The sequence below is a fragment of the Tenrec ecaudatus genome, chromosome 8 (genome assembly GCF_050624435.1).
Source record: "Tenrec ecaudatus isolate mTenEca1 chromosome 8, mTenEca1.hap1, whole genome shotgun sequence".
Lineage (NCBI taxonomy): Eukaryota > Metazoa > Chordata > Mammalia > Afrosoricida > Tenrecidae > Tenrec > Tenrec ecaudatus.
The window spans coordinates 161,865,395-161,879,661 of record NC_134537.1 but is presented as its reverse complement, the minus strand read 5'-3'; the positions used below and the strand labels follow the sequence as shown (position 1 = coordinate 161,879,661).

Genomic DNA, 14,267 nt, shown 5'->3' with positions numbered 1-14,267 from the left:
CCTGAGCCCTGGGAATCCCAGCCCTCAGAGCAGGGGTCACAGATCTGACCGAGCCGTGCCGCCACACGGCCTGGCACGCTATAAAACATGCTCACCCACACCAGCTGGGCCCCCGCGGCGGGCGGTCTCCCTCCCCCTGGGTGAGCCTGACCTGAGCTCCTCAGCCACACACTGTGAGGGGCGGTCCTTTCTCCAGACTCCTATAGAAGAGAACCCACCTAGAAGCTCAGAGTGAGGCTGCGCAGCCTGGAGCCGGGGTTCTGCTGGCCAGCTGGGTTTTTGTAACACCGCGCAGATTCTGCACCTCCCAGCGCGGCCCTGGGGGAGCCCGGCCAGGGTCCTGGCAGCAGAGCCCTGTAGAAGCTGCTGGGTACCTTTGAACAGAGCCCATGCTGGGCCAGCTGGCCTGGCTTCTGAGAGGCTCTGGGAAGCTGCTTCGAGCAACCAAGTGAGCAGGGTGCGTCCCGGGCTTCTTGTTCACTGGAGCACTCAACCCGGCTCATTGCTATCCAATCAGGGACAGCTCTTAGGGACCCTATAGGGCAGCACAGAACTGTGCCCAAGGGCTCCCGAAGATCTAAATCCGGAAGCAGCCTGCCACCTCTCCCCCTGGAGTGGCTGGTGGCTTCTGACCACTGACCACCCATCCTCCCTAGAGAGCCCAGGGCCACCTTTCCCTGTGTGCGCCTCCTCTCGGCCGAGACAGGAAAACCAAGGTCGAGACGCCCTAACAGCACGCTTGACTAATGTTCTGCATGTAGTATGCTTATTAAACACACCAGTTAGTGCCGGTGGGCTCCGTGGCTGGGCTTGGCACAAGCCATTCCCCGGAGGCCAGGCCCGGAGCCCCACAGCCTCTCCACTAACCACCTTGCCTGCCAATCATGGCGGTCCCAGTGATTGGTGGGAGTGTTGGCGACCCGCTCCTCTGCCTGTGATTGGTTCTATCTCTAGAATGTAGAACCCCAAGACTAACACTTCCCCCTCCCACCACCACCGTGAGCACCTGGCCACAGGCAAGCTCCGGCGCCCTGCTGGGTTACTGGGTGGACCAGAGTCCCCGAGCTCGCCCTCCCATTCTTTCCAGGCGAAGAGAATGAAGTCTGTCTGTCTGTGATGCATGTTTGCCACTACGAGTAATCAATCATTTCTGTGCCTTTAGCAAACTTCCTGTGTTGCTCTTAAAAAGGGATCGTCTACCTACCCGGACCACGTGGTTAAGGTAACCCCGCTAGGTAACCCTGATAGGCCCACCGCGGGGCAGACGGACAGAGAGAGAGAGAGTGAGGGCGAGGGTGAGGTAAGCAACCCCTTGGCAACCCTGGGGTCCCTGGCTCACGGCTCTGCCTTGGCTCAGGCAGCCTGGTGTTTCCTGTCTCTCACATGGCTTCTGAGGGCCGCAGCCCAAGGAGCCCAGCCCCCTGGCTTCCTCCTCGTCTGCAGGGTCTCTTTGGAACTGTCTCCTCTGCTCCCAGTGAGGAGTGGTGCTTGCCCCTGCCCTGGCTGGAGGTGGCCGCAGATGGTGACCTGGTACAGTTGGGCCCCTGGCTGGACCACCAAATGGGGAAGTGGAGGTGGCTACCCTGGCTGGACCCTCACCCCTGACCTTTATGGGCAGTTGGAGGTGTCAAGTGGGAGCTGGGGGCTCTTACTAGAAGATTCAGCCCACCCCCATCCCCAGGCGAACTGGCCATGCAGGCATTTATGGCTCTTAACTCTGAGCACTGGGGAGATGGGGCTGTGAGAGGGTACTGCAGAGGTGGGCAGCTGTCAGTGGGTCCCAGGACCCAGGGGACCACGGACTGCTGGCTTGTGGTAGCCTCCTTAGTGGGGCAGCCTGTGGGCCTCCTGCTGAAAGGCCTGGAGGTCAGGGGCGGCCCAGCCTCCACCCTGTTGGTGGCGGCGCCAGGCACGTGCTAGGTAGCTGGGCTGGGCTGCTAAGCTTCTGGAGACAGGGCCCTGCGCCTGGCCGAGGCCGTGCCTGCCGGACTTCCTCTCTGCTGCTTCTGCGGGCGCCTGGGCATCTCTGCTCTGTCAGGGCTTGCTCTGGCAAGCCTCATGTTGCCTGGGGGTCGGGACCAGGAGTCAGTGGGGGCACTCCTGTCTCTGCAGGGCCCCCTGCTGCGCTGGCTCAAGGTGAACTTCAGTGAAGCCTTCATCGCCTGGGTCCACGTGAAGGCCTTGAGAGTGTTCGTGGAGTCCGTGCTCAGGTGCGTGGAGGCGGCGGTGTCCCCACCCAGTGCTGTCCTGAGGGTGGGGCGGTGCCACTCCCTCCCTTTCCCACTGCCCCTTCCCTGCTCTCTGCAGCCCACCCCCACCTCTACAACTCACCTCTTTGAGACATACTGGACAGAGTCTCCTTGACCCAGCTGGGTTAGTCCAGGTAGACCAGAGAAACAAATTCAGATACCCATATGTGTATAACAAAGAGCATTATATAAAGAATAACTGTACATTAAGAGAACATCCCAGCCCGGTCCAGATCATCAAGTTCATCAGTCCAGTGTTAGCCCATATGTCCAATACCAATCCATAAAGTCCTTTTTGGACTCACGAAACACATGCAATGGTGCCCAATACAGGAAGATCACAGACTGGTGGGTGGGAAGTCTTGTGGATCCAGTGACATTGTAAGCATCGTGGTGCTGGCAGGGGTCTCCACGTGGCTTCTCCAGTTCCCAAGGCTCAGGGTCTATCAGCGGAGTGCCATGTGTCTTGTCAGTAGAGCATCTCTCAGGGAGTGCATTGAGGGAGAGTCTCTCCTGCTTCCAAGGAGGAAATCTAGGAATTCCCAGAATCCTCTGAAGGCCATGTCCACACAGAGGCCTCATTCGCTATGACCTGATTGATAGACTCCCCCACCTTCACTCTTAATCCTCTCAAGTCCCAAACTGACACCAGATTATGTAACTCCCAGGACCTGCCTGGTTCCCTGCCACCCTTTCCTGCTTCGGCCCTTTCCTGCAGACCACCTGCCTCCCTGGGGGGTCCTAGACAGGCCAACCTGTTCCAGCCTCTGGCCTTGGGAAACATAAACCGGAAACACACCTCCACCCCTGCGAAACGAAATTTAATCTGACCTTTTTAAAAACAAGTGCAGAGGAGGCCCCTGTAGGGACCTTTGGAAACTGTAGGGAGGTGCAGAGCAGGCATGGGCGGCAGCCACCAAGAGGAAGTTCTGCCGCATTCCATTCCAGGTGTGGGGCGGGGGCTCCTCCCTCTCCCTCCTCCACTTCCTCCAGTGGAAGTGAACAGCAGTGGGCGGCAGCCTGCTTTTCTGCCCAGTGCTGTGCATGTGCCCTGGGTCGTTCAGTGTGTTCAGCTCTTTGCAGCATTGCACAGGGGCCCTGGGGGTGTTGTGGTCACGTGCTGGGCTGCGATCTGCATGGTTGGCAGTTGGAAGCCACCGGCAGCTCCTGGGGGAAAGACTGGGCTTTCTACTCCTGTCAAGAGTTTGTCTCAGACACCCTTGGCGCCAGGGTCGCTGTCGACTGGACAGTGAGTTTATGGAGTAGAGTACCATCTGACTGCCCCTTCTTCCTGAGGTAGCCCCTCTGGAGAGCCTCCTGTGACCTCCCTGGCGGTGGTCACCTTCCCTCTCTCCTTCCCTTCCTGAGCGGCAGGCTGCCTCTCAACCCCCTCCAGACACCTGGCCACAGCTCCCTGCTCCTGTCCAAGGCTGTCCTAGGCTTGACCAGGATGCTGGGCCTGTTCTCCCCATTGGTTCCTTCCTCCTCCATCCCTTCTCATCACCAGTGCCAAACCCCTGGGGCAGCTGGGACCCTTCCCCAACTCTGGCCACCTCACAGTGACCTCTGCTCATTTCCCCTGGCTTTCAATCTTGTCTCTGCCACTGGTCTTCCCGTCGGCTGTGGTTTGGGCGAGATGCAGCCCCTCCACCTGGGGTCCTGAAATGTGTGGTCCAACCGGAGTGTTCCAGCCACCACCTCTAGAGAGGCCCAGACGGACTCTATTTGCCGCAGAGCCCCGTGGTCCCCAAGGCCCCATCTCTCAGGATGCCCGTCTGCTAGAGGTAGCGATGTACCTCAACGGGTATTTGGCTTCAGCCCCTAAAAGTATTCTGCTCAAAAAGCATATATGAAAAGTGGTTCTCATTTGTAGTACTTCTGTCGTCACTGTTTCTCTAGCACACAGAGGGCAAACACGAGCACTAAACAACTCACTGTGCGCAGAGCTCCTCCTGAGCACTCGTCAGATGCGCGCAGCCAATGGGTGTCTTTTGTGGGCTCTTCTGATCCTTCAAATGGGATCACTTATGCCTAATGTTAGGCCCCGTCCTCGTTCCACATGCTGTTGTTGCCTCACCAGCTACGTGGCCCTTCTGGGTGGCTTTTTCACACCGTCACATGACAGACACAGTCTTCAAAGAAAACAGGCGTCAACACAGCAGGTCTGTTCGAGCCAATAGGCGAGTGAAGGGGAGTGGAAGTCACCCATTTCTTTCTGCCTCTCACGCCCCATGGTCTTTTTTCTAAAATAATACTCACAGAACATATATCAAGTGAACCATTTCCACATACATATCCGTGTCCGCTCCAGGACACCGACTTGCCCTTTCCATCATGCTCTGCCTTGCTTGTCTCAGAGTCCTCTGTGTTCCTAACAGGGGCCTCATTCGGACCTGTCCCCCAGTCCAGAGCTGGACAAAGAATAGATGGTAAATGCTGACTGAACGGAGGTCACTATTGTGAAGCAGATACGAGCCTGTTAGGATAGCTAGTTCCTCCTTAGATGAAGTAGTGTTTACATTAGTCGAGAAAATGGAAATAGGCCCTGGGTGAGTGGCGAGGCCGGGAGGAATTTGCTGCTGCTTCCAGGTGAAGTCTGCCAGGTAGCAGGAAAATTAGGTTCAGGTAGCTGGCAGTCTTGGTGGAGGAGAAACACCAGGGAGCCATCAGTAGTGAGGTGAGCCCCCCCAAGGAGCCAGAGAGGGACCCCGCAACCCACGGAGCAAGCGTCGGAGAAAATACGCCATGAAGTCAAAGGTGGCATCAAGGGTCAGAGGTGGCCAGGTTGGGAATTCCAGTGTCCCTTGGATTTGCACATTAGGGGGCCACTGGTGACCTGTGTCAGATGCGCTTCAGTGTCCGTGGTGGTGGGAGCAGAACACAAGATGACCCTGGTGTAGACAGGCCATTTCTAGAGCAGCGGTTCTCAACCTGTGGGTTGTGACCCCTTTGGGGGCCAAACAACCCTTTCACAGGGGCCACCCAATCCACAACAGTAGCAAAAGTAGTTATTAAGCAGCAATGAAAATGTTGTTATGGTTGGGGTCACCACCACACGAGGAACTGCATGAAAGGGTGTCGGCATGAGGAAGGTGAGAACCGCTGCTCTAGAGGAAGGCCAAGTGCGGGTGCTCTAGGGAGTTCAGGGTGCTACTTTAAATCTTTAAATCCCAAGACGAGCATGCAGCAGAGGGACCTTGGAGTGGGCACCGCCTCAGCCATGGCGGGCACAGGCCTCCCGCCAGATGCCTTCAGTGTCCTCCACTGAGCAGCCGAGGAGTCGGGCGGGGCCCAGCTGTGCAGAGACTGCGTGGAGGGCCGGCCAGTCACCCCAGGCCGTCACGTTCTGCACAGAATGCGAGTGTCCACTGGAGTGGGTCCAGCGGAGGGTTAGAAGTCCAGGGCCATCACAGAAAGTGGCAGGAACCGGTCTAATTGGTGGTTGGCAGGAAGACTTAGCTGGGAGTCTGCAATTCTGTTCTGTTCACTTTATCTTATCCTGCTTGCCCAGCGCGTTCAGACATGATTTAGGAAGGTCTTTGCTCCGTGATACAGAAGGGCCCTCGCACCTGTGGTTACAGTTGGTCATCTTTCAGTGGCTACACTACACCATTAGCAGCCTGAAATGAGGGGGCCAGGCAGGGGCTAATGGGGAGCTAAACCCTTGATGGGACATCAGTTCCTGTTACCCTTTACCATTTACACAGCAAGCCCCTGTCTAACAGACCAGGGTACTCTGCACATACCTGGTGAGGGCACGAAGGAACAAACAGGAGTACGAGCATCCGACTATTTGCAATGTACAGGAAAAAAAAGACCTCGCCCATCACAAATGCATGTTAATTCAGTTAACACCGTATTTTAACCCTTCCAACAGTTTATCAGACGTACAGCCAAGTACATTTAAATTTTTTTCCTTCCACTCAAAAATCGAAGAAAGAACTCTCAAGTCTTGATAACTTTAAACCATTTTTTCCTATCTTCCTTGGGTGGAGCAAGGTTTTAAAGAAAGGCTTTTGGCGTTGAGCACTGGGTCCAATCGCCTCCACTCGGCATGAGCTTTCCTGCCCGCTCCTGGTCAGGGCATGGCGCTGGCTCTGCTGACAAGAACGACCGCTGCTGCAGTGGGCTCGCACCCAGGGCGTTTCCACCCAGAAAGGTCTAGTGGTCTCCCCTCTGCCGCAGACATCTTGCTCAACTGGATTTTACTTTGGTTGACGTTTTTCATTAATGAAATTTACTGTATGTCTTTGCCCATCCTTGTATCTGAAGTAACTGACTATCTCTTGTCTGAGAAGGTATGGACTGCCGGTCAACTTTCATGCTGTGCTCCTTCAACCCCATAAGAAGTCGTCCACCAAACGCTTACGACAAGTGCTAAACTCCACCTTCAAGCACCTGGATGAAGTAGCAGCTGCGAGCATCCTAGACGTAGGTTTGCAAGCGCGCTAGGCTATTCCGTGGTCAACACTCACCCCCCTGGGGGATTACTGCTCAATACGAATTGAAGTGACGGGCATTTGCCTCACCAAGTCAAAGCGGAACTGCGGAGGCAGAGGTGGGTGGTACTGGGCAATGGGAGGACAAGGCGGAAACTAGGGTCCATGGCTGCCAAGCCTCCTCAAAATGATGAAGAGCCGCACGTCCAGGAAAGCGCAGCTCATTCCGCTAACTTACAGTGTCCTGTGTTCTTCCGCAGGCATCTGTGGAGATCCCCGGATTACAGTTTAATCACCAAGATTACTTTCCGTATGTGTACTTCCACATTGACCTCGGCCTCCTCGACTGACTGACTACCTCCGGGGGGACTACCAAGATGCTGTGTCTTAAGAGCACCATCAGACCATCCTGTGTAATTTAGATTTCCAGAGAAATGGCTCACACTGTTAGGTACAGATGTATTTATTATTACGTTTTGTAAAGTTACAATAAAGAAATGTTCTCAGTCCTTTGAATTGTCTCCTCACATAACTTTAGCACAATTCAGTGTTTTCTGTTGGAACTTTGTGATTTCTTTGGTTTTTTTTTATCAACGTGGACTACCTATACATTGGGTCGCCTGCGGCCGTCTCTCACATCTTAAGGAACATTCAGTGAAGGGTTAGCAAGAACAAGAAAAGCCCTGAGCCATTCTTCCCAGGTAGCAGTCAGTGTCCCCCCAAGACAGACTATCGGGAGTGAAATGCAGCGCTCAGACGCCTTCCAGAAACGGCTGACGTTGAGAATGCGCGTCCCAATGATGGCGTTTCTGTCACAGTGGTCTTTGACTACTTTTATGAAGAATGGCATCACGGACACATCAGACTACGCCTACGGCTTTACTGGTTAAACTTCAGATTTATGATATGGACACTTAATTTCATAAATTTATCAGCATTGTCCAAAATATTGTTTTATTCTTTAATGGAAAATCCATTAATATTCAAACGAGGGAATCACATTAAAAACCGTAGGGAACAGCCTCAAAGAGCATTCAAGCAGCAGGTAGGGATGGAAGCGCTTCAAGAAGCCATCAGTTTTCCTCAGAGTACTACTTAGCAGGACACAATCCAATTCACCTGCTACCACAATTCATAGAATTTTTCAGTGTTTTCTTGAGATGCCAAAGTTCACTGCTGCAGAGGTCTCAGACGGCCACGCAGGCGCTGCACCCCCGGCGATCCATTTGACCTCACTAAGAACATGTCCTCCCTGCCGGACAATCCTGCTCCCCAGAAAAGGGAGCCGGACCTTACGCTGCGCTCTCACAACTCGTCCTTGCCCAGGTCGTCCAGCTCCACGTCACTCAGGTCGATGTCGTCTTCCACGGGAAGCTGCGGGCGAGCAGAGAGCCAGCATGAGGGCAGTGCAGACAGCGCCCCCCTAACACTGAGAGCCGTTCCCAGGAGCCTCTACCAAAGCCTCTCGGGATCTCCTTGGGGAAATGCATGGGTCCAAGTTGAATGTTTACTAGGGAGGTGACAGGAGAGCAACCTAATTATGAGGGAATCTAAGCACTTGGAAGGCTGTCAAGAGTGTTCCCCACGACACAGCGGAAGGAGCAAAGGGTCCTGAGGATGCTAACCAAGGACTATGAGGTTATGCTAATATCCTGGCATGCTAAGCTTATGAACAGTAATAATTGTAGAGTAAAAAAAAAAAAAACTTTTAAAATCCATAGGATTCTGGAAGGAAAAATGGGTTCCAAACAAGGCTTGGGCACTTGACTCACCTCACCATCCTTGCCATCCCAAGGTTCCGTGGTGCTAATTTTAGGGAAAGCCCCGCCTCCTACAGGTGCTGTAGATCCGCGTCCAAAAGAGAGCTCCCTGAGGGAAACAGTGGCCAGAACAAGACTGTCAGCTGGCAGTCAGTGCAGGGGAGTAAGCAACTCTCACACCAGTGATCTCCCCGCAATGTGCACCTCCAAGTATTTCTCTCACTGTCACGCAGGGACAAGCGGTGCCATCTTCTCAGTAATTCACAAGTCACAGAGAGCCAGTTCCTATCGGTCACTGACAAACGAGTCTAATTAGCAGGCTGAAATGCACACCACGTACAGAGCTATCAATACTGATGGAGAAACATGGATGACCAGTACTGACACTGGATTAGCAAAACCCCAGATGAGGGTGAGCTCCAGAGGCTTTCTGAAAGACGCCAGTATCGAAAAATTGAGTTCCATTCCCTACGTTTTTAGTACGTAGCAAGCATGTGGAGTGTTAAGGAGGAGTACAAACGTAAGCAAGCCCAGCAGGACTGCAGCTAGGCCTCCGTGCACACGTGCACAGGCTTATTCCCAGCAAGCGTGTCCAGAGAGGTCTGTGATCAGCACAAGGCTGCCAACAGGTTCTCTCGGCGATGGCTGTTGTAGCCTCGTTAAGGTGGGTGCCTTCCGAGGGGAATCCGGGCCAGCTCAAAGTGAAGGTGGTCCTGGCAAGTGACTTTTCAGTCCCCAGAGCACAGTCTTGACGTAGTTTCCTCAAGGAGGCAGAATGAGGCCGTGTGGGTGAGACGAGGGGCAGGCAGGTGTACCTAAGGACGTTCCTGCGACGCCAACCCACCGCGCCTTTCCCAGGGGATCAGTGGCTGCAAGACTTCCCTCCAGGAACCTTCCAGCCTGGTCTGGCTCTTTCAGATTCCTGTCCTCAAAGCTCAAGGAACACAATTTGAAAACAGCCATTTGGCCTGGCGTCAACCAGAGAATACAGACTTCGCCGGGGAATTGAGAGATGGAAGCACTGGCTTCAGGAGTGTGTAGACCTACGTGGGAAATGTGTCAAGACACGGCGGCTTCAAGTTCCGACATGGCTACTCTAAAAAGGGCATGATTTGGTAGCAGCGTGTTTTATCATTCCCCTGTACACCGAGCAGCGGCATGTTCTTGACAGGAGAGCATTTCGCCAGAAACACGTAGGGACGAACACGAGGGTGTGACCAGAGATTCCTTTAAAAGGACAGTCCCAATATGCGTTGGTGAAGGATAACCTAACTATTGCTGCAGGGAGGAGGGACCTAAAAAACGCAGTGTATTGAACTTGCCTGTTATGTATGTGACACCATTATTTCTGCATGTCGTTAGGAGCGGGACGCGGCTCACACTGTTCTGCATTTGAACCCAATTGTTGCAGCCACATTGTCAACCATCCAGTCAAGGTCTTCCTGGCTTTCGCCCCCCCTCTGCCAAGCCTGTCCTTCTCCAGTGCTGTGTCTGCTGACACGACGTCCAAAGTAGGAGACAAGTCTCGCCAACGTTGCTTCTAGTGAGCGTTCTGTCTGTACCTCTTCCGAGGCAGACCTGTCTGTCCTTTGGAAGCCCACGGTACTTTTAATATGGTTCACTAGCACCAAGATGCAAACCTACCCGATTCTTCTTTGATCTTCCTTATTCAGTGTCCACAATGCACATGCATGTAAGTAACATCCTTGCTTTTCGACATTTTATCAAGATCCAGTGCCGATTTCTCCAATGTGACGGTGTACCCTTTGATCTCCTGACCCTCACCATGCTGTTTCCGTGAGCAATTAATAGAGATCCAAGTTCATCGTGTTACCTATTGTCTAGTTGAGTTGTAATCCAGGCTGAAGGCTACAATCTTTCTCTTCCTCAGCTCAAGTGCTTCAAGTTTTCTTCACACCCAGCAAGCAAGGTTGTGCCATCTGTGTATTGTAAAAGTTCTTGAAAACCCAGCAGAGCTTTCTTAGTACCCATTTTTCCCACTAGGTGGGCAACTCTTAGTGCACCCTGTGGCATCACCTGGGAATGTTCTCTATGGTCAAAGAGAATTTTTCATAAAAGCAGTTTTGTTCACACCTCTTTTTGTGATGGCTGACTTAAGAGAACAGTGTGTGGCTGTGAAATTCTGTTTCCTGCTCGGGGAAAAATGCCACAGAAACTGTTTTGATGTTGAACACGGCTTACAAGGACAGCAATAAGGGGAAAAAAACAAGTGGTTTTCTTATTTCTAAGAAGGTGAAATGTTGATTGATGGCAAACCTCATCCTTCAACTTCCTACACGGAACGAAAATGTGGACAAAATTGGTGCACTTGTGCTCAAAGACCAATGACGGGCTATGAAGAGATGGGGACATTATCTTGACTATCTTGGGCCTTGGTTCAGCCAATTTTAACAGAAGATTTGGGAATGAGAAGGGTCGCTGTGAAATTGTGCCTTGGGTTCTAAACGAGCAGGATATAGAGCGCCATCAAGTGGAAACATGCCTTGCTTTGAAAGAACAGCTCTAAAGCATTCCAGGCTTTTCCCCAAGTTCATTACTGGTGAGGAGACATGGTGCTTACTATTCTTATGACCCTGAAAGCAAACCTCAAGCCAGTGGAAGACCAAAGAAAAAGAAAGACCTTCTTACTTTCAGGTTCCAATTTGTGCAAGCTGAATGAGATAATCTAAAATTTAGACGTCAAGGTCATATTTTAAAGATTCCAATGAGTTGGAAGGATTGATAAAGAATGTGTACTCTTCTATGATACCACTCCCGCCCCCTTGCCTCATTAATGGATCCTGGTGCACCTTACAGTCTATTCTGTCCGAGAGACCGCTAACATTAAGGTTTTCATCTGTTCGAGTACTCCAAACCAACCCAACTCACAGCGATCCTAGGGGGCAGGGCAGAGCTGCCCTGTGGGATTCTGGGACGGCAGTTCTTCACAGGAGTAGACAGCCCGCAGAGAGGCCACAGCCCAATCCGCAACCACGGTACCGCTGGGGCTTCTCATGCCACCACCACACTAAGCTGTTTGCCCGGGTGACTGCCGTCAGTCCTCCGAGTCTGGCTCTGCATTCTTCCTCATTACTCTCGAAATGGCTGAATGTCGCTATTTCTTTTTGGTCTAGCGACTGTGTATTCTTCCCCATCGTCTTTTGATGCTTCCTTCATGGTTCACTGTTTTGTGCTGGAGTCTTTCAGTAACGCAACTTAAGACTTGAGGTTTTACTTTAAGATACGCTGAGCGTGTTCTTTCTTTCCGGGTTTTAACTCTACATCTTTTCATATTTCATTATATTTTGCTATCTTCTACAACTCTCTTGTGAAATTTTCTCTTCAACTCATTGATGCCATCATTTCTTCCATGTGCCTTAGCTACTACACGAGTATGAGTAACTTTCCGAGTCTCTTCTGATGTCCACTTTGATCTTTTCTTTCTCTCCTGTCTTTTTAATGACCTTGTAACTTTCCTCATGTAGTCATCCACAGGTCCATCCGTTTCTGTCATTAAAATTCAGTGTGTCAAATCTGCTCCTGAAATCCAGGTGGGATAGACGCAAGGTTATATTCTGGCTCTCGTGGTCTCTTTTTAATTTTCTTAACTTACATATGAGCAATTAATTGATGGTCTGTTCCAGTTGGCCCCTAGTCTGGTTTTACCTGCTGATATCCCAGTGATGAGAATTTACCCATTCTTCCATGAAATGTTTCCCATAAGAGCTTACTATTTGCCAGGCTCTATAGTAAAGAGTACTGATTCAAGTAAGCGTGGACTGTTAATTCCCAAGGTCAGTGGTTCGATCCCACCAGTGGCTTAGAGGAAGACGACACTGTCTGCTCCTTTGAAGATTTAGTCTGGGAAGCCTTAGACAGAGTTGCTATATGTTAAGAGTACATCTTGGAAAGCATAAGTACAGTTGCTATTGAGTGGGTGTAGACGCCATGGCAGTGGGTGTGGAGTTTCTCAGAGAAGCACACAAATGAGGACACGCTTGGCTACAACAAGGACATGGTGTGGTAGTTGCAATAATCTGGTGTCAATTTGGGACTCAAGAGGATTAAGAGTGAAAGGATGGAGCCGCGTCTGTCAATCAGATCACAGCCAATGAAGCCTCTGTGTGGGCATGGCCTTCCCCTGAGAATTTTGGGAACTCCTGTATTACCCCCTTGGAGGTGGGAGGCATTTCTCTTATTCGGCTCTCTCCCTTGGAGACGCTCTACTCACAAGGCTGACTCCCTGCGAGACATCCCTGCGAAGCCACATGGGCCTACCTTGATGCAGCCCTGGGTGCTGGATAAGACACATGGAGACCCCGGCCAGCGTTGAGATGCTTACAACATGCCACCAGATCCAAAGACTTTCTACCCACTGGTCTGTGATCTTCCTGTGTTCAGCGTTATTGCATGTATTTCGTGAGTCAGAAGACTTTAGATTGGTATGGGGCACATGGGCTAATATTGGACTTAGGGGCTTGATCTGAACTGGGCTGTTCACTCAATATTCAATTGCTCTTGTATATAAAGCCCTTTCTTATACATACGTGTGTTTATGGATTTCTTTCTCTGTCTACCCACACTAACACACATGGGACAGGATGGGAGAGCGAGAGCAGGCCAGTGGTGGCGAGGGAAGAGCAGGGCACACAGAATAAGAACCTCAAGTGACAAAGCGGCATCCAGACAAGCTTATGTGTCAACTCTGCAGACACAATCTCTCCTGGCACTGATTCATCAGGTGTCACTGTGCGGGCTTTGAACCAGTTTTTCTCGGTTCAATCGTGGCTAACATGACACTTGAGAAGTCCTTGGGGTGAATCGGAATAGGAACAGTAGGGTCAAGACCCTCTCAGAAACCTGAACTCCCTCTCAGAACACCAAGGCAGTGTGCACATTGCCCAGCAACCAGATCTGTTGGTTGTCAGCCGGGTGGACTACAGAGCTGCTGACTCAACGATGGAATGTGTGCTGTGTCCAGTCCTGGCAGTAATACTACATCTTAGCTTCTGCGTCTCTTCCAAGCCTCCGTAATGTTTCCTGTTCTGGTCAGCATTTTGGATTACCCACCATGAAAAACACACAATCCTCTAGGAAATTCTGTTATTGCTTCTTTCGACAACAAGGAGACTGAGGCACAGAGCAGCTTTGTAACGTGCCCAAGCCAAGCAGGTTCTCTCACCCAGTCTGCTATGCCTTCTGTTTGGCTCAAGGTCAGTTTGGACCCGCGGCAGTTTCATCCATGCCAACTTCTTGCGCATGTGTAGGATGGCCCAGCACAGGCGGTCATCTCTACTAAAGCAGACTGCTGCAACCTCTTCCCAGCAGGGGCCGGGAACCACCAACTGTCAGTTAGCAGTCAGGCATTCAGCCACGGCGCCACCAGTCCTTGCTAATTTGGCAAAACTGAGATGTGACCCTTGAGTGTCTCACTCCAGGGGCCATACAGGATGGTCCCCAAGCCTCTGGAGACGTAAAATGGTAAAGGTTAGAGGAAGCTGCGTACAGACTTTCCAAAGCACCCTAACACGCGTCACTCTTCGTCAATCCTCTGCACGCCCTTGTGTGCCGGATCGCTTTCACAAAGAGGTGACCGACGGACAAGGAAGAAAAGGCGAATGAAAACCCACAACTCTTTGGGCTTGGTGCTTCGTACGACCTCAAAGGAGCTAGCGGTTTCCACAACGAGTCAAAGAAACATAACCTAACGTGCTATTAGACCATCATCGGAGTCACTTAAGCAAACATATCATTCTCATATAACGACACCTCACAGTCATGTGTCCAGAAATTGCCTCAAAGGCATGTGTGCAGAGCGT

At 51.8% G+C, this 14,267-nt stretch overlaps 2 protein-coding genes across 4 annotated transcripts in view; one reads left to right on the top strand and one right to left on the bottom strand.

Moving 5' to 3' along the window:
* Positions 1 to 7,038, top strand: part of ATP6V1C2 (ATPase H+ transporting V1 subunit C2) — a 65,309-nt gene extending 58,271 nt beyond the window's left edge. For 2 of the 3 annotated variants that reach the window (XM_075557102.1, XM_075557101.1), the window contains 4 exons: positions 1,163 to 1,300; positions 2,113 to 2,210; positions 6,548 to 6,680; positions 6,949 to 7,038. In XM_075557102.1, coding sequence (XP_075413217.1) covers positions 1,163 to 1,300; positions 2,113 to 2,210; positions 6,548 to 6,680; positions 6,949 to 7,038 — 459 coding nt within the window. The remainder of the gene's footprint in view (positions 1 to 1,162; positions 1,301 to 2,112; positions 2,211 to 6,547; positions 6,681 to 6,948) is intronic. The other variant, XM_075557103.1, reaches the window with a different exon arrangement.
* Positions 7,039 to 7,625: 587 nt separating this feature from the next.
* PDIA6 (protein disulfide isomerase family A member 6) overlaps positions 7,626 to 14,267 on the bottom strand; it is a 32,534-nt gene continuing 25,892 nt past the window's right edge. The window contains exons 12-13 of the mRNA XM_075557099.1: positions 8,461 to 8,557; positions 7,626 to 8,062 (exon numbers count right to left, since the gene is read on the bottom strand). Of these exons, the coding sequence (XP_075413214.1) occupies positions 7,994 to 8,062; positions 8,461 to 8,557 (166 nt within the window). The 3' untranslated portion in view covers positions 7,626 to 7,993. The remainder of the gene's footprint in view (positions 8,063 to 8,460; positions 8,558 to 14,267) is intronic.